The following is a 20,311-nucleotide window of genomic DNA, read 5'->3' on the forward strand; positions in this document are numbered from 1 at the left end:
ACATGAAGACAGCAACAGATCCAGACTTGTAAGTTCCACAAACATTTACCTTAGCCAGAACACACCATGTGTGCAAAAGGTGTTGCTTCTTTCACTTTCAACCCACACCCCCTCCAGATGTGTTTGCTCTTAACCCATCGTTAGTGCAGGAATTCCTCTGCCAGAAATGCCTTATCATGGAAATTGAAGGTAGGTACCATGTCTTAACAATAAAGAAATTCATTCAGCAATTTAAACTCCAGAATTTCCGTTTTATTGTCCTTCCTTTTGAGACTCTGAATAATAGTGACCCACGCTGAGACCATGTTAGTTTAACAACTAGAGCTCTAACACCAACATTACAACAGGAAAAAGGGGAAAATGTAAACCACAAACCCTGTAAATGGGAACTTTATTATACTACCACATTACTCCGAAATGTATAAATGGTCCGTTAAATACATTCAGCAGTTTGCTTTTACACAGATTTACAGAAATTTATTTACATTTCCCAAACACATTTAAGTTACTTTTTTCAAGCTTACTACTGATAAAAAGTTTTTTTTTAAAAGGTCTATCACCTGCTCCTGCAGATGCATGCACAAAGAGATACAGATAGGGCTAAAGACACTTTCATATTTAACCCACAAGGAAGGTCCAAAAGCTTGAGATTGAAAACAATAATAATTCACTCTGAGGGCCTCACCTGCAAGTGGGCTAAATAAATTCTCATTTGAGGCAGACTCATAGAAGGGGCCCCATATAATAATGGTATCTTGGTACACTGTTCACATTGGAATCAGGAAGAGTTAAGGGGCACTTGTCTTATTATAGTCACAAAGTTGGATATCCCTGATTGGTTGGTTGACAGCCCTTGGAAGAATATGGGCAAACAGTTCTTTGGACTGAATTATACAGTCCTGAAATGGAAGGGGGGAAAGATGCACCAGACAGGCAAATAGATCACTCATAAGACACCATCACTTGTCTAAAGAGATTTTCATCTTCTAAGTTTTCCTTTTTCTCAAATGAGGCTTCATTCATACATGAATAAAAAGGCAACTGTTTAAACACAATGCTTTAGAGGACAGTGATCAGTTTCCTCATCTACCCACACTTTGCTTGGGAAGGTGTATGGCACGGCAAACAAGTTTTCCCTCATTCTCTGTATCTTAGTCTGACACAATATTAAAATCAGTATCTGCAGATTTTTTTTTTTTAAAAAGCTTATCAAATACTAGCTCAGAATGAGCTTTTAAATCATCCTTTAGCTTCTTTAAACATCATTAAAAACCACATTTGAAGCCACCAAAGAAGTTTAAGTTACAAAAAGCACTGTCATGCGTAAGCTATATGTTTCATGCTAAATACTCAGGTTGACAAAGAAAGGAAGAGGAAGGGAAACTGACGGCTCTTTCAAAGCCATACCAGCATTCAAGTAACTTGGCAGTAGACAAACCAGTGAAAATATGGAATGGTAAGAAAGTGCACTGCACCAGGTTGCAGCCTTCAAAAGCTGAGCTGCACCACTTTTGATATGTATCATAAATATATGGCACTTTTGTATTACTAAAAGCTGGCAAGTTTGCACATGACTGAAACAAGTCAGAACAGGAGTAGTCATCATCCCTAACAACTACTGGTGGCATTTCCTATAGGCGTGGCCTCCAGCTACACAACTAGATCCAACACCTGTCACTTCTTACTATATTCTACTTGTACATGCATGACAATTCTGCCACATTCATGGAGAAAAAACTTTCTGCCCTGCAGAGTTTTCCCCAGACACACATACACACTAATAAGACATGCCATAAATTCTTCAATGAGGCTAAGACAGACACAGAGTGCATGTCCCATTTTACCATTTCAGGTGAATGGTTCCTAGTGTCCAATTGCCAGCAATGGACTCTGCAACAGGCAAAAATGATTCCTGAATCCAGGGAAAAACGTGAGACAAAAAATGCCGGTTTAACAAAGTTCATTTTTGTACCATTCCACAGAAGTAGCTTCAATGTTGAATAGAGGAACCAACTAGCAATAATGCTTGAGTCTTAAAAAGATTATTATGTATACAAAAACTGGCCATAATCCATACTTTTTGTGACAAAGGCATTTCATCTTGTAGTTCAAAACTCCTTCAAGTTTGTTTGTTTTTTGGTCAACTACTGTACCGCAAATGCACAAGGTATGTTACATTTGTACTCCATCATGGTAGCTTTAAATACATTCAAAAACTCATACTTAAAGGAGGATTTAGACCAGAACAAAAGAAATTACTACCTTCCAATGGCATATTTACTGTATGTTAATTACTATGAGACTACATTTAACAGTGATATTACTGTTTTAAATATTTCACAAGGACATCCAGTGCTTAAAACACATGTTCACATTCCAAGATTAAAAAAAACCCCACCCAACAACACCAACCCTCCCCCAAATGCTTATTTTAGTAATGGCTTCAGTATTTTGCCTAGCGTGGTCCGGTTTGCATCTTTGAATTTAAGGGAAGACTTTTCTATTACACCTTTTTCCTTTGGTGTATGCTCCGCTTTAGTGCTGAGAAAATCACTATGGTCAGAGCTTCTTCCAACAACTTTAACACTACTTGCTCTCTTTAAGGTACTTCCACTGTTTTCCTTTGGACTCAGGTCATCACAAGTTGCTGCTGGTCTCATTTTAGGCAACCTCTGAGAAATGGACCTCGTGAAGCCCAGAGGTTTGGAAGGGTTAGGCAGATCTGCTTTTGCACGCTTTGAAGAAGAGGCCACTGTGTTCCTTGCAAAGCTTGGGATGGAGGATGGTGTCTTGGGAGCGCTGACGGCCATGCTTTTAGCAGCATCAGTAGTTGTCTGGGGTTTTACAGTAGTGCGACAAATCTTAGTTTCATCTGGTTTTGGCTTGGGAATGCTTCTGACAGGCTTAGAACCTGGCTTTTTGAACGAGCCCCCCCTCTGCTGACCTTGGTCCCTCTCAAAATGAGCACTGCTTGTAGTTGCAGTCCCCCTCTGTAATCTTGGCTCCTCAACTGATATGCTGTGCCGGTACGGACTTCTTGGCATGGTGTCTGTTGTGCCACGGAGAGAGTTGCGACGTGACAGTCGTGTTTCAGTTGCACTGGATTCCCGAGGCGCTGGTTTGGCTTCTGGTTTTTTTACGCTGCTTGGTGCTTTACTTGACCTAGAAATGGGCACCACTTTCCTCATACTCTCATTTTCAGATGCATTCAAAGTTCGTATGGGCCTGGAAGCAGCTGTATGGCCAGGGCGCGGCCCAGTTGGTTTTGACGAGCTTGGTGATCTATCTTTTAGAGAGTTTCTCTTTGGTCCTAATGTTTCTTTACTTTTCACAAGCTTTTCCTTAGGAAGCCCATGCTTGCTGCTGGAATCCTCTTTATCATTTGAGGAAGTATGAAGAGAAGCCTCCCTTGCAGAAGCAGAATGCAGGTTTGAAGGAACTGTACTATTCCCATCCAGACCATCATTCACAGAGGAGTGCACTTTGTCACCTTCCCTTCTCATTTCACTTCCCCTTAGTTTAAAATTGTTTCCTTCTGAATAGTCCAAAGTTAGAGAACAGTCAGTAGTATCAGATGCATAGAACATTGGCCCATGTTCTTTACTTCCAGAAACACCGGTATCCATAGAGGTTGGGCCACTACTGCTGGGCTCTGAAACTTTGCTCTTGCAACTTGCTGCCTTGGCTTTATTGCCAGAGGCCTCTTTGGAACTTTTGCAAGACGGCATTGAATCATCATCATCTGCCGTGCTGAGGGAGCGTAAGCTCAAGTCATCTAGAGTCTCTACATCTGCTGCACCAACATCCTCTGAATTTATTAAAGCCATCTCTTCCCTGCACTTTGTTCCTTGAATATCAAGCTTAAGAAATCCTTTAACTTCATCTTCCCTAAAGGCAAGGGCCAAAGCATTTATGTCTGTGGACTCCTCAGAAAGCACATTGGATATATGTATGTTGTTGTCAGCGTCCTTTTGTGAGTAGAGATTAGTACCGGTAGAGCCTGACTCCATGTACTTTAAGTGAGTGGATTGAGCTGAGGGTAGCTGGAGCTGATCACCACTGTTCATTTCGGCTTCAGATGCTTGTTTTAAGTGCAAATCATTTAAATTAGTATCTCCATTGTCTTTGGATTCAATCCAAGCTACGCTAGGTCTTCCTTGGCGGGTGTTTGCTCGAGGAAGGCTGTTAAATTTGTTTGGATCCTCATCTTTTGAGATCTCCAAAAATGTCAGAAGCTCTCTGTCTGCAGTAATCCCCAGAGATAGTCGGGAGCGTCTGGAGATAGTATTTCTATATGAAGGGCTTTGGGGCCTCTGCTGCAAAAAGGGAAGAAATTCTTCAAGTCCTTTCCTACTCAACATCTCAACATCATTTTCACTACTGCTTCTCCCAAAGCCCCCAAGCTCTCCTGCAGCCCAGGATCGACGCTTTTCTTCCAGCTCTTTTGCTCGTTGCTGATGATGAATTTCTTGGATCTCTCGTTCCCTGTTTTCCTATCAAGGAAAAGAAGGGAGAGGAATAAATACATATCCCACAGCAAAATATCTGTTATTTAACTATTAGCTAAGTAAGGTCACCCACTTTTTTCTACAGTGATTAGGTCCTCTACTAAAATCACAATAGCAACTACAGTGTCACACGGAGAGCAGTTCCTTGTATAACTAATATAGCACAGACCGGCCAGCATAGGAAGCACTTACAAATACTGACAAGGCCCTGCAAAGACCAAAATATGCAACTTGGTTTTAAATGCACCTTCAGTAAATGTAAACAAAAGCAATTTTGTAATGTAAAAGCAATTTTATCTGATTATACAAACATTTACAATGGGTGGCCAACAGGGGAACAATGAGAAATGCACATTTTGGGTAAGAACAGGTGTTGCATTTGAGACTGTTCTCATTGATCAGTCAAAGTCCACAGTATAGTCATTGCTTTACACACACAACTTGTCCCCGGTTTGAATGGCACTTAAGTTGAACTAGGCATGATTGCCCCAGGGGAAAAATTGTTATCTTGGATACTTCACAGGTACTTAAAGTAGGACAAAGGGCTTGTAGTCTACAGCAGTGGTTCTCAACCTTTTATCAGGACCTATTCCTAAACATTGATGGCCAGTCCAAATTCAGTGCCCCTCACTCCTGACCCACTGTCCCCCCCTCACCCCCCCCAGCCCCTCCAGTGTGTGGGGCAGGAGGTGGGTACGTGGGCCAGGGTGTGTGCGCGTGTGGGGTGGGGGGGCCCCAATCAGCCCCTTCAGGATGGAACACTACCAGCCTGCAAGGGAAAACCCACGGTTTCCCACATTTTTCTCCTTTAAAAGAGAATCCATTTTTAAAGTTTGTTTGCAACCCTTTCATAAATTCTTGCAACACACTTTTGGATTGTGACCCATGGGTTGAGAAACACTGATCTATAGGATCCTAGAATAAAAGGCTTGGTGCTTTAGGGGAAAACCAATGCAATGTTTTACCTTTTTAGACATGGAGACTGCTGACAGATGTGAACCCTCCCCCCCCCCTCCAAAAAGCCCCCAGAAACCCAGCACTTTACCGGAAGAGGAAATGCATTAGTGCAACCCAGCTCCCCAGTGCCAGTATAGATCAGGGCTTTTTTGGCACCTTTATCTAAAGCTGATTCAATCGACTATTAGATAAAAGCACCAAAAAGCCTTGCTGAAGCACCCAATCTATACAGATGTTGGGTGAGCTGGGTCAAACTAACATGATGCCGCTTCTGGGTATGTGCTGTAATTGATAGTGGCACGCCAAGCTTAAAGCGTTGGGGTTTTCTTTTTTAATGTCTGTAAGAAGCCACTGTCCATTTAAACAATACTGCATGATGCTAAAGACCAGTGTTTCCCAACTGGTGTGCTGTGGCGCACTGGTGTGCCGTTTGGCATGTCCTGGTGTGCCGCGGCATTTTGGGCTGGAGCCACACCCCCCGCCTGCAGCCGCTGCGGACAGCCAGACAGACAAGAGGCATGGCTCCGGCTAACGATTCAAGTGCTCTGCTTCCTGTTTCCCGGCGCTCTGCGCTTGGCTGCTCGCGTGCCCCCGCACCCCAACACTCCACAGGATGGGAGAGGCCACGTAAGTGTGTTGTGGGGTGGAAAAGGTTGGGAAACACTGCTCAAGACAACTATAAAGTCACCGGCTCCATTCCATCCTTCTAAATTCTAACAACAGCAATTGTTCCCCAATCAGTGGGAATCCATAGGCAAGTTCCAATGAACTCCACAGCCAGGACCTCGGACCTAAGCTCAACAGTAATACTAAAATCAACACAATATACTGTATTCTTTTTCTATTATGTTCTATTTTAGGCTACACTCCCTCTCAATTTTGGAAATCCTACATGTTATTGGTACAAAAATCTCTAACTACAGCACAATACGAGACAGCCTGGAGAGTTTGGAGGATGGACCAGGAGGACTTCTAAGTCTGGGAAAGACATACAAGGCAGCCGTTTAGAGTTGGGAGATAACATTAGTTAACACTGGGAGATAACATTAACATTCAATATATTTCTATTAGTCATTAGTGGTGAAATACATATGAGTCAGCATTTCGATTGCCACTTCTAGTTTCAGATTTAACCCAAGAAAATCTTATCCCTACTTTTGCTTCTATTTCTAATACCAGTGCATGTGCAAAGGAGAAAGGTAGTGTAGACCAAGTGCTAGTGAGAGCTATCATTTTTTCACTACACTACTGAAATCTGTTTTGAACAGATGTCTGTGACATGGTTTGAGTGGGATGGGGGGGAAACCCTGACACAAGTCAACATTTACACTCAGTGTGCAACAGGGGAATAACCAGAAATGCACATTTGGGGTAAGAACTCATTTTGAATCGCATATTCCCTAGTGTTCCCACCGTCAGCACTAGCAGAGTTCCACTAGTAGCAAAAGTAGCACAAAATCATCAACACAATGAGTCTCATGTCAGTTCAGCCATTTGTGAATGCAGTTGGGTGAGGGGGTGGATTTGAGCAAAGTGTTGTGGCAAAGTGTGTTCCACAGCAACAGGATCACTAAACACATCAAATCCTGTCAAAGGCAAGTCCTGAGAGGATGGACTGACTATTTAGAAAAGAATTGGCTAAAAATATTAAGATACAACAACTGGGAGTTTTATAAAACCTTATAAATTTCCATGGCTTTATAATAAATTAACAATTATTTAGGAAGCTTACATAAACCCTCATGAGACATGGTATAAAGAATCAGAAAGCAATGGACACATTCTGGAGATCTTCTTAAGCCAAAATAAACTTCTATCTCATGAAACACAAAACACTTCAACATATTCAAACATATGCATATACAAAAATGTTTAACTACCATTTTCTTGTGGGTGAATGCATTTCAGCTATTGAATATCATCTGTCTTTGGTCTTGTTTGATGGTCATCTACATGACGCACTGATTTTCAACAAGTATAACCTAATATTTTTTAGAACCACTCCTCTAACTGTAGGAGCTTCCCCCTACTCCCTACCCCCAGAGAAAATCTACTTGCAAATAAGAGATTTATTTTTCATTATAATAAAAACAGTAATGCCACGATGACCCTAAAGTGGAACACTAAATAATAAATATCTACATTTGTAAGAGCTAATTATGAACTGCGCCCCAAACCTCATACTGCACCTATCTTCTGTAAAGGCATGAAATAACTTCTCACGTGCCCTCCTGGCCTCTCCTAAGCAGCATGCAGTGGCAGGAGCCCCCCGCCTGCACAGCTGGACAAGCTGCCCAGGCTCTTGAGTGTCCCACGACCTGCCCCAGGGCCCCACTCACCACAGCACCTGCCCCACTCCCACCCTCACTGTGAGGGCCTCGATCAGCCTTCTGCTCTGGCCCGTGTTTGAAGGAACTAAGCCCTGTTAGTCCTGGCTTTCCGCCGCCTATGGCTGTGAGCCTGCCTGCCACACATGCGTGGGTAAAGTATCTTTTTGCACGGAATATTCACGGAACTACCAGGACCCATTTGCCAAGATCAGTGGTTGTTCTGAGAATATTCTGTGAAAAATGAGACTTTACCTGCGCACGTGCCGCAAAATTTTGACAAGAAATCCATGATGGTCTCAGGGCCCTATACATTAGCAGCACACAGACTACCTTGGTACTTGCAGTCTATTGCTCTGTATCTCAGTATTGTATGCCTGTTTCATTTCAGTCTGTACTAGCAAAAGGGCACTGCTCAGATATTGACTTCCAATCCCACAGTAATCTCTCTCAGACTTTTAAAATAGTAATATCAAAAGGTTACTTAATTGTAAGGTGCCTGTTCATACCATTATATAACAGTGTAGGAAAATATGGGCATGACTTCTTGGCTTAAGTGAGCCAAAGAACACAAAGCTGTCTCCAGCAACCTTGTGTTTTTCCAATAACAAAATGTAGAACAAAGGCAACATTAGCCACTTTGATGACAAAGCAACCTCTACCTCTGTGTTAAGATGTGGTAGTCTCTAGTTCAGGTGTTGAAATACAGAGAGAAAAAAATTTTGGTCTGCTTTCTAGTCAAGCCCTTGCCCCCTCCAAAGAGACAACACAGCCTTTGGCCTGTGGCCCCAGGATAATGCATAATGCTCTCCTCCAGAAACACTGGTCAGAGGCTAGGAGTTTTTACAAATTTGAAAGGAAGATGAGGGAAAGTTAACTTTTAGTAGCAATTAAAGGGACTAGTCTGACATGTCTTCTATATAAACATGTAACAAAATTGTTTGCCAGTAACAAAATAGTTGGGGAACATAAATTCTTCATTGTTGCATTGGAAAGGCTAATGGGGTACAGGTTGGGACATTTTCCAGTTTCTTAGAGCAATAAAAGCCTTACAAGTAGGTAAACTACAATTCTAATGCACTGAACATGATATGGACATTAAGTCCCTTTAGACAGAAACATTGTCCAATTCTAAGGTGATCCAAGATTTACTTTAAATGAATGAGAACCTGTATTCTTTCTTCTTACCTTAACAGCCTTGTTGAACTTCATGCAGAAGTCCCTAAATATCTGGAAGCACTCGTCCAATTTCATAGTGTCTTTGTCTTCACAGAAAAAGTCAATAAGAGCATTTCCCACCTTGTGCAATTCTTGTTTCTGGTGTTCTAGCTCTTTTAGTTCTTTTACAGCAAACTGAAGTAAAACAAGCACATAACAAACACATAACAAACCAGCCAGAGCTGAAGCTAACCAACCATATATTCTAATATAATCAAGGGCGTAGTCTGTCTCTCTGTGCGTCTGTCTGTCCGTAATGCTTTTGACCAACTATGCACGTGCCGCCAAGCAGGCTGTGCAGGCCTGGGCTGCACGGGCCTAAGTTTGAGCTGCTGTTGGGGAAGTTTGTGGCAGCAGTGGACATGCCCCGGCCGCCCGAGCAGTAGGGCTTCCCCATGGTTCCCTGTCTCAGGGCAAAGGGGGGGGCCACAGCGGTGGAGCACCCCCCATCCCCAAGGCCCCTCAGAACAGCCGGCAGGAAGAGGGAGGCAGCGGACAGGTAGAGAGGGAGGGGAGAGGGGCAGGAGGAGGCAAAGCAGGGTTCACGGTGGCAGCTGCTGTCAGGGCTGGGCAGTGGTGAGGGAGGAGAGTGGGAGGGGGGCCCTGACAACAGCCAGCAGGGAGGGGGAGGTGGCGGGGAGAGAAGGAGGCTGCATGGGCCCAGGCTGGCACGGGGAGGGGGTCATGGTGACTGGTGTTGTCAGGCCCAAGCGGCAGGGAAGGAAGGAACGGAGGAAAGCGGGGGGTCATGGTGGCAGTGCCTCCCCACCGCCCAACCCTGACAACAACTGCCAGGGAGGGGGAGACAGTGGAGAGGGAGGAAGGGGAGCGAGGAGGGGAGCCCCCACACTGGAGACTGAAGGCGGCGGCGGTGGAGAGAGTCTTTACATGGCCAACCCCAAAGGGTGAGTGGGGGGCATGTAAACACTCCCTGAAATCTGTCATTCTTGACAGGCAATTACCTAGTGCAGGTGTTGATGAAAAGCATCCTCCTACCACCTACCTATCAAAGGCCAATAAATTAGGAATTTGAGAGCAAAACTGTCAAAAACTTACATGGCTAAAGAAGAAAATATTATGATTCTGAAGTACTGCCATGGTGCCATATCAGCAAAACAGTGCCTGTCATTCCCCTTCTCCTATCCAGTCAAACTCCACCTCCCACAATGCAGTATATTTACAGCTTCATGGCCACAGTGCATCACAGGAGATGAAGTACAGCATGGAGAAAACAAAGAAAAGAATGGAGGAATGAGTTCTGCTTCCTTATGAATATTCCCATTCTCCTCTCTGAGCTCCATGTCAGGTTTCGTCTCCTGTGACACACCAGTGCTGTGCAGTCATCATGATATACTGCCTTTGCACACCAAGGCAGACCAGGATACATTATGGGAGATCAAGTCTGACCTGAGAGGTAGCTCCACAGGGGGAGAAAGGGAGCACAGGCACTCAAAGTACAACTACCATAAGGAACTGCACCTACATAAAAATACATTTGTTTTCAAAATATTTTAATTTTCAATTTCCTATTTAAAAGAGAAAACATTAATTTTTTCATTTTCAAGGGGGAAAGAAACAAATGTTTTCTGATTAGCCTGAAAAGTAACAACCGAGCATGTTTTAATATGGAGAAAATGTAAGAGTCTCCCAGCAGGTAGGTCACTTGGTTACTTCAGGGATAGACGTCAATGTAGGAATCTAAACAGTGATCTAGTCACAAGTTTCAAGAGAAGGAAACATAGAAATGCCCTTGGAGACATTTTAAAAGAAAACCACTGTTTTTTCAGTGAACTGAAAAGTTAAGCCCAATAACCACTACAGATGGATAAATGAATGGTTTGAACAAGTGTAGGGAGTTGCGACATTAAACTGAAAGCATTAACTGGATTATTTCTCCTTCCCTCTTTCCTCATAAAAGTATAAACATACCAACATAAAAGCTGCTTCATTAGTTTAACCAAGACCATGAAATAAAAAGCCTTCAGAAGTATAATAAAAAAGAAGAGAAAGTGCCAGAAGCACTAAAAACAGTCTAGAACAAAGAAGAATTGCTGTATGAAGTAGCAGTTTGAATCATGAGCCTAAGTGTATGTGGGTGGGCATAGTGCATTTTTCTGAAGGCAGAAAATTACAGTAGGAATTAATCTTTGCTTGTCAGTCTTTCAAAAAAACTCCAAGTCAACAGAAGCTGGATTTAAGATAAACAGGACAGCTAATGGGGTATACATAGAAAATGAGTTGCACCACATAGATTAGTAATCTGTTTATAAAGATAATATCATGTAAGATGACTTTTATCAACCCATTTATCGCCTGAGTAATCAATACAATAAAATAAAATAAAATAAAAACGAAATGCTTTTATATAAGGTATATTTTTAAAAGGCAAAAATGATCTAACATTTAACTTGGAATTTGTCCTAAGCAAAGTCCTAATGTTATATAAAGCTAGCTATTACATTAAAAACAAACAAGTTAGAACACAACATGAAGGAGTCCGGATGTAATGGACAAAAGCCAATAATACAGCATGAGCAAGGGCAACTACTTCATCTTTAACCTATCCTTTTTCTCCAGCAACCTCATAGCTCCTGGCAAAGTGACGTGGCCATTCCATTAACAGCTTTTGTAAATTTGAAATCAGAGCTACTTAAGTTCTTGCTAAATATTGCACACTTGCTTTTCATGCTGATTTATAAATTTAAAAAAATTTTTTCACTGAAATTCAGACAGATTTTTTCAAATTATCACTTCCTACTACAAAAAAACCACTATATATTGTAAGTCATGAATGCCAAGGCTGTTTTGAAGTTATTTATATGGAAAAATGAGTTACTGGAAAATAAAGAAAGAAAAAGAAACTCTCTCAAAAGCAATAGTAGGATGTCATGCTAGAACCCCATAATGCAGGGGTCAGTAACCCACGGCCCATGGGCCAGATCTGGCCTGTGAACAGACGAGATCCAGGTGTAGTAGATCACGGAATCTGCCAGCCAAGACAGCAGAGGAGTCAGCTCCAGGTCCTAACCCCTGCCAAGTTCAGTGTAGTTTTTCCGCTGGAAGCCTACCAGTGCCTCACAGTCACTATAATAAAATTATTTCTAAATACCTATACATTTTGGTATTTGATTTTGGGTTTTCTATCATGGAAAACCAGAACTCCCCCTGCCACCTTCACTCACTGGGATGCAGGTCCAGGCCCCTCACTCCCAAGCCACAGCCCCCTGGCCCTGTTGGTGCCCCTCATTCCCCACCCGCAGCCCCCCTCCCCACTAGCCCTGCCAGAGTGGGCACCCACCTGTCAGAGCTACAGGGCTAGGGACCCAGGTCCACAGCCCCCTGCTCTCACAGCAGTACCCATGCCTCAGCTGCTGCTCGTGGGAGATGGCAGCCTGGCTCCCTTTGCCCTGTGGGTGGCATGGCAGAAACATAGCCTGTGGCGGGGTGGCTGTGGGCTGCCCACTGTGGGCTCGGCCTCCCTGCCCTCCCCCTGGGGCCTCTGCGGCTCAGCAGGTGGGACCCGACATGGCAGGGCAGAGCAGGACTGGGTGGGGAAGCTCCTTGCCGCTGGGAGCTCTGCACCGCCATAGTGAGGTGCCCATGCTCCCTGCCCCTGCCCGCTTTGGCTTGCCGTGCTGGGTCCCACCTGCTGAGCTGCAGAGGCTCTGGGGGGAAGGCAGCAGAGCAGGGAGCCTCAAGCCCGCAGCTGCCAGCCCACGCGTGCACAGATGCCTCTATCCCTGCCCAGAAGTGCACCGGTGGGGAGCCATACCCCACTCTCTCACTCCCCAGAAGAGCTGCCCACAGCCCCTTCCCACTCCCTGCCTGGGCCCTGTGGCTGTACATTCCAGCTCTGGGCCCCAAGCACTGCTTGGACTGGACAGAAGCCCCAGCCCCAACTCCCTCCCTCTGGGGGCCTTAATCCTCCCTCCCCAACAACTTACCTACAGGAGCTGCTCTCCAGGCTGCCTGGATGTGGCACCCACCTGCCTGACCACCCTCCTCCCACTCCCCCCAGCCCCTTGCAGGCTGGAACTCTACCAGCCTGCAGAGAGCTCCTTTCAGAAATGGAAAAGCCATGCATTTCTCTATTAAAAAGAGACTAACTTTCTCAGTTAGAAGGGAAAATCCATGGGTTTTTTTCTATTTTCCCATGGAAAAAGGAAAACCTGGATCCCTGATGATGAGGTACACATTTTAATAGTGTATCCACTACTTCTTAACATGTCCATGCAAATTACATTAGACTAAAGGAGCACCTTCATATTGAAGGGACAGCAACATATTAGCAGGGATAGTCTACAAACCTGGATAAAACCTTCCATCTGGTGAAAGAGTTCTGGGTCCTGTCGAATATGGTCTTTAACGGATCTTGTCTTGGCAGATAGTGAATGAAGTTCTACTTCTAGATTATCAACAGATAACCTATAAGATAACATACACAGAAAGAACTTACAGAGAAGAAGGAGGTGCTCATGGTTAGATATTACATGCTTAAGTAATCAGCATTTGTCACCATATGCAGCCTGTACATCAAACAAGACCTTCCTCCTTAGCAAACCTTCCTGAAGTATAAGGTGCAACTTTTAGCAGATAATTTTTTCCTTACTGACCATGTGGAAAGGTTCCCTATGTTTTCTAAGAGGAAATTCCTGCATAAATTTGCAGTAATGCAAAGAGCTCATGGAGTTACAGCCTCCTTTCATTCAGCAGCTGTACTGTTTCATACTTCTACCAAATACCTGCAACAAATCCTTCTGCACCAGATAGGGCCATCCCAACAGGCTCAAGACCCTGTTTTTCTGGAATCTGGTCTTGTGATCTCCTAGATGATGCAAGCTACCAAATTTTTTGAAGCACTTCTGTCCCACCTGTAACAGATTGATGACTCTCAGCTACCTCAAAAATGGATCATTTAGGGTATGTCCTCACAGACAGGAAGCATTTCCCTCATAATGAACTCAATACCACTGTAGGTTTCAGTCCTACCTAGGTGTTGAAGCACTGACATTTATGACCTATGACCCACCAAGCATAACAGCAGGCACTACCCTGGTCAGAGGCCATTTCAGCAACAGTGTGATATTAATTACCTTTGCTCCTGTTTTGCAGGTGTGGGAACTTCAGTCCCCATGATCTGATTTAGGATCAAGTTTCCTAATGTACACAAGGCTGGTGACAGAAGTAGTAAGTATGACTGTCAGCAACTGAGTACATGCACAGATGGATATGAAGTAAGCTGTTTTTTTTGAGCTTGCTTCATTTCCATTGGTACACTCCCTGTCAGCATAGGACAAAGAGATGTTTTAGCAGACAAGGGACACTGCAAATAACATGTTGTACTGTGAAGGCAGCAAGGAAGGTATTACAAAGGAAGGAAAAGAAATAATAATAAATGCATACATTGTCTTAACAGGTCTAATATGGTTTCTTCTTTTTTTTGTCCAAATTATCAGCAACTTATACTGGAGAGCTTTTAGTAGCAAGCATCATGCTCAAGTTGTGTTGTACAACATGCCTGTTTTGGTTTTTATTTCTTTTTCATCTCACCATTGTTTAGTCAGACTATATAGAAATATCACTTTGTAAACTACAGCTGGGTAGGAAACAGTCCAGCTCTCCAATGAAAATTTAAATTTGAGAAGCAGCTTTCATCCTGGTTCAAGACAGAAGGTCAGAAAATAAAAGGAAAAGGAAGGGAAAAGATTATTTCAAAAGACCAACAGAGAATATTTTTGTCTTGTTCTCCTGCTGCATGCCATTGAGCATGGAAGTCCAGGCCATGAGCAGGCAACCAAGGGGTTAGGCAAGATGGCAGGAAGCCAAGCAAGCTTCCAACAGGGAATTTCAGGTCAGTACTCTCACCAACACATATGCAGCACCTTTCCTTAGAGGAGTTCAGAGTACTTTACATGTATTACTTGACCAGTTTTATAGATGGGGAAGAATTTCAGCTGACAGATAAAACCCAAAGAGCAAGGTTGTGGCAACACCAGAATTAGAACTTTAGCATTGCTGACTCCCACTTCCAGGTGATATGCTATTTCACAAAAGTAGTTACAGCTTAGCTAGGTAGGAATTAGTTTGCTTTAGAATGATAAAATTCAAGCCAAGAAGTTAAAAAGTATGCATAGTTGCAAGTACTATAGGTTACCGCCTTCATGCTGCATATATAATACAAAGTGTGCACTCATAGTTAGGTCTTCCATCCCTCCACCAACTGAGAGAGAAATAGGCTCTGAAGGTTGGAAGGCAAGGTCATATAGCACATGAATGGGGTAGTTTTGTACTTAAAATGTCCATAATGCCCAAGGGAGAGAAAAGTTGGGGAGAGGCCCTCAAAGATAAAAATGAAGGAAGGGGGGTGGGGAATGGGGAAATGTCTACATAGGAAGCCTAAGTTACTAATAACCTTTACTAGTATAACTAGCACTAGATTTAGAAAAGTATTGTAGCAGCCCAAGAGGAACCGAAAGGCTATTTTATAGAGATAGTAACACATAAAAGATGCTTTGTAGTTTGATCTCTTAAGCATATATGTGTTATCTAGCTGCGTATTATTGTGTTGACATAAGCAATGTTATAAAAAAAAACCAAAAAAAAAAAACTTACAAAGATCTAGTCATAAAAACTTGCAAATCTGAAGGCACTTCAGAGACATATTTCTGCTTGCAAAAAGAAATGAAGCTCTGAAAGCTATGGTAAACACTTGTAAAGATCTCAGCTTTCATGCCAAAACATCTCTGTATGTGTTTCAGTGCTTCACAAAAAAAGGTCTCTAATAACAGTCTGAATTTAACTTCTCAGTTTACTTTACTTACCTGGCTGCATCATAAACATGCTGTATTTTTTCTGAAAAGCTTAGAAGAACTGCGTCTTTCTTTTGGGCTTCCTAAAACAAACAAACAAACAAACAAACAAACAAACAAGTTTCCTTAACATTCTCAAATGCTAAAAATCCAAGTAAAGAGTTTCAAAAGCTTTGGTAAAGGCACGTAACACTTTTGTATTACAGTGCCATGTTCCATTTTTCTTTCATTACACAACTCAAGTGAATTGAGAGAAAAGCATCTCTTCAAGCTAGAGAATTATCAGCACTAGAAAGTCTTAAAACAACATTTTCCATTTCATAGAGCACAACTAATAGGATTTCCTGCCACTGAAAACAATTCACCTACATAAAGAAGGAATCTTAATGAAATGGCAATTTACTAATTCTCATTATTTGAGCTAATACAATTTTTACTGCCTACACTCACCTAATACCCTATTGTTAGCTCAAGGTATGTTGCCAATTTGAAAGCTGTTTAAGCAGCCTGTACAGGTATAACCAGTCACATATGGAATTATTTACACCTTCTCTCTTCCATAGTAGAAAGGAAAATTTGATCAGAACAGCTACTCTGCATGCACTGAGTTAACTGGAGAAGGTAAGGAATAGAGACATACCTCACTTCCAAAAGCCGACTGCTGAAACCAATTGACTAGCTTTAAAAATGCCTTGTGAGTCAAGCACTGTAATAAAATGTTTCTGCCCACAAGATTCAGCAGAAAGAATATTAAAAGATTTATTAAGACAGGCAGCCTCTGTAACAGAACTCCAGGACTGCAACAGTGAGGAGATATTATAGTGGAAGGACTAGATGGGGAAGTTTTACAAAGTACCAGAACTTTTCTGCTTCAAGACTTAACTAGTCTTTGTTTGTTCAGTTTACTGTGGGTGCGTTCATCATACATAAGTAAGATAGTGTAATTTGTACAAGGGAAGAGAGAAAACAAAAAGCTCCAAAGATTTAAAAAGTTACCCTTTTATTCTATGGCATGTAGCTCCACTACTCCACCATTAGACTCCTATCATCAGTCATCTATGCCTCCCAAATATATGTACTGTATCACAGTTCTCAGAGACAGTAGTTTTTACATACCAAAGCAACAAAATGCAGCAAATTCATTCCAGGTTTGTTTGCTTTTGTGTCTGCCAGCTTGAGCAGTGATGATAGTTTAAATCCAACAGCATTGCCAGCATAACCTCCCTAACAGGAGAAAGCAAATAGAGAAAGCATGCAATAAACAATGAACTGCAATACTAATCAGGTAGCTTGGTCAATTAGCTATCTCCATTTTGGATGTTACTTACTGCATTCATAATATTCCCAGCCTGAAGGACCAAGTGTAATATGGAATGCAGTTCCTCACATGTCATTAACTCTGTAAAGAAACAAAATTGTTGTCTAAATGTTCCTCATTTAGAAACATACAACTCTGTCAGTTACCAAATCTTACTTCATGCCAATCTTATAAAGGTGCAGATTCTTATTTTCACAGAGAACTACAATAAACTGAAAGGTTCTGAGAAAGGAATGGCATTGGATGACTCGAAGTCACAATCACACTTGGCAAACCTCAAGTATATGTTCAGCCTTAGCTCAACAAATACAGTATTTCCAAGGCAACTAGCAGTCAGTCACAAAACATTTGGGAAATAATGCTCAAAGTGCCACGTACTTTCACCTGCCATCAACTTCAATAGTTGGTAATTGTGCTCAAGGCTCTGCAGAACTCTTTCAACATGTGCCAGGATCAAGGCCCTTGATCAATTATTTCCTACACAAAAACTTTAGTTGTCAGACCTGAAAAGGATGTAAGGAAAGTTTAACTTTCCTTCCTTACCCCACCCAGGCCCATAGCACCATCTTATGTCTGTATAATCATCAAGTGAGAATGAAGACCTTAGACATAAGAGAGTTGGAACTCTAAAGATTTAATAAATAAGCACACACACACACAAGCATTAGATAGATAGATAGATAGATAGATAGATAGATAGATAGATAGATAGATAATGTGTGTATATATATCTCTATACACGCTATATATATAAAATATTATATAATTATAAAATATATGTTTTATTATATTAAAAATGTACACACACACACACACACACACACACACTATATATATATATATATATATAAAAATCAGAATAAGAGCTCCTTGCAAATCTGCAATATACAGCAAAGCAAAAAAACCCTATTTGATATATTTAACTTCTGGAATTGTACTTCATAATTTGGTAGACATACAGTCATCTATAGTAATGTGTAGAACACTTAAATACTTGCAGTCATTGCACCGTAAGTGCATTTTTTAAGAAGGAAAGCTGAAGTTACATCAAAGTTAGCATTATGTAGTTTATCCTGTATTTAACTTTTTAATCCAACACACTAATCTGTCATTTTGGAAGCAAAGTACTGCTTTGCTTTCATTGTTAGCAGCCTGCCAAAATACATAAAGTAGTCAAATATGTTTTGATAAAGCAAGTTTTACACAAGGAGACACCGAGCACTTTACAGCAAGAGAAAGGAGATAATACTCACGTGGATATAGAATTTCCTAAAACCAAGAAGAAAGTTGGCGCACACTATAAACCTGTCTACACTACAAGTGACAAGGGACATAGTTAAGAAAAATTCCCATTTACTTCGCAAAATGGAAGTCTATCAGTGTCTCTGAAATAAACTAACCTTTAGCCATCAAGAGCAGAAAGTCAATGTCCTCAACAACCTAACCACATAAAAGGAAACATGGAAGTCATTAATGGTGAACAGAAAAACAGCCAGTTTTGAATCAACTCCTAGCTGGAAACAGGTTTAAGGATGTATTATAAAAGGGTGGGCCTCCAAAATGAGGTAAGGGAAAACTGACTCATCTAGAAGAATGAGCCCACCTTTGCAGATAGTTTCTGGGTGAAGACAAGGTAGGCCAGTACTTGACCTGTGTACATGTACTTTCCATGGGCATTATCAATATCACTTTGTGCCCAATCTACAAAGTATGACCATCTGATGAGGCCCCCAAATACAGAGCCAAGCTTTTTACCTCAAGCTGTTAAGAGACTCCTGTTCTAAATCTGAAGTCCCTGCTTCAATCCTCAGCATTAGCAACACACACCAGCTTTCTTATTTATTGCCAAACATTTCCAGCTATTACTTCCACCAGTGACAAAAAACAGTGCCACCAAGGCTCCTTGAGGTTTTCAGTGTGATCGGCAGAGCAAATGGACACTGAGGAACAGTGTTAAAAGGTATGGGATGGATTTAAGCTAGCAACAGAATGGAGCAAAATAAGAACTATAAAAATGAAAAAATGATTTTGCATTAGACCTGGGAAAAAGGGAAACTAGACTGGGTGAATGGACTGTAAGGTGGATAGAAAACTGGCTGGATCATCAGGCTCAGGGGATAGCAGTCAATGGCTCAATGTCTAGTTAGCAGCCGGTATCAAGTGGAGTGCCCCAGGGATCGGTCCTGGGTCTAGTTTTGTTCAATATCCTCATCAACAACCTGGAAGATGGCATAGAGTACACCTTCAGCAAGTCTGCAAAAGACATCAAGCTTGGGGGGGGGGGGGGGGGAGTAGTAGATATGCTGGAGAGTAGGGTTAGGATTCAGAGAGAGCTATACAAATTGGAAGACTGGGCCAAAAGAAATCTCATAAGGTTCAATAAGGACAAGTGCAAAGTCCTGCATTTAGGACAGAACAATCCCATGCACCAGTACAGGCTAGGGACTGATTGGCTGGGCAGCAGCTCTGCAGAAAAGGGGGCTACAGTAGACAGTAAGCTCAATAGGAACCAACAGTGTGCCCTTGTTGTGAAGAAGGCTAATGGCATACTGGGCTGCATTGGAACAAGTATTGCCAGCAGATCAAAGGAAGTGATTATTCCCCTCTATTCAGCACTGGTGAGGACATATCTAGAGTACTGTGTTCAGTTTTGAGCCCTCAACTACAGAAAGGATGTGGACAAACTGGAGAGAGTCCAGGGGAGGGCAACAGCAATGGTTAGGGAAATGGGACAAATTACTTATGAAGACAGGCTAAGGGAACTGGCCTTATTTAGTCTGTAGAAGAGAAGACAGAGGGGATTTAATAGCAGCCTTCAACTACCTGAAGGGGGGTTCAAAAGAGGATGGAGCTAAACTGTTCTCAGTGATGGCAGATGACAGAACAAGGAGCAATGGTCTCAAGTTGCAGCAAGGGAAATTTAGGTTAAATATTAGGACGATTTTTCTCACTAGGAGGGTAGTAAAACACTGGAACAGGTTACCCAGACAGGTGGTAGAATCTCCATCCTTGGAGGTTTTTAAGACCCAGCTAGACAAAGCCTTGGCTAGGATGATCTAGTTGGAGATGGTCCTGCCTCGAGCAGGAGATTGGACTAGATGACCTCCTGAGGTCCCTAATTTTATACGATTCTATGAAAGGCAGTAGAAGATGATTAAATTAGGATTTGCCTTT

General features: G+C 42.2%; 1 protein-coding gene across 5 annotated transcripts in view; it reads right to left on the minus strand.

The window, feature by feature from the left end:
* Positions 1–230: 230 nt before the first annotated feature.
* FHDC1 (FH2 domain containing 1) overlaps positions 231–20,311 on the minus strand; it is a 52,389-nt gene continuing 32,308 nt past the window's right edge. For all 5 annotated transcript variants that reach the window (XM_059721957.1, XM_059721958.1, XM_059721959.1 and 2 more), the window contains 6 exons: positions 17,148–17,218; positions 16,936–17,043; positions 15,832–15,902; positions 13,318–13,435; positions 8,981–9,145; positions 231–4,493 (listed from right to left, as the gene is read on the minus strand). In XM_059721957.1, the coding sequence (XP_059577940.1) occupies positions 2,427–4,493; positions 8,981–9,145; positions 13,318–13,435; positions 15,832–15,902; positions 16,936–17,043; positions 17,148–17,218 (2,600 nt within the window). In that variant the 3' untranslated portion in view covers positions 231–2,426. The remainder of the gene's footprint in view (positions 4,494–8,980; positions 9,146–13,317; positions 13,436–15,831; positions 15,903–16,935; positions 17,044–17,147; positions 17,219–20,311) is intronic.

This window comes from Alligator mississippiensis, chromosome 2 (assembly GCF_030867095.1).
Source record: "Alligator mississippiensis isolate rAllMis1 chromosome 2, rAllMis1, whole genome shotgun sequence".
Lineage (NCBI taxonomy): Eukaryota > Metazoa > Chordata > Crocodylia > Alligatoridae > Alligator > Alligator mississippiensis.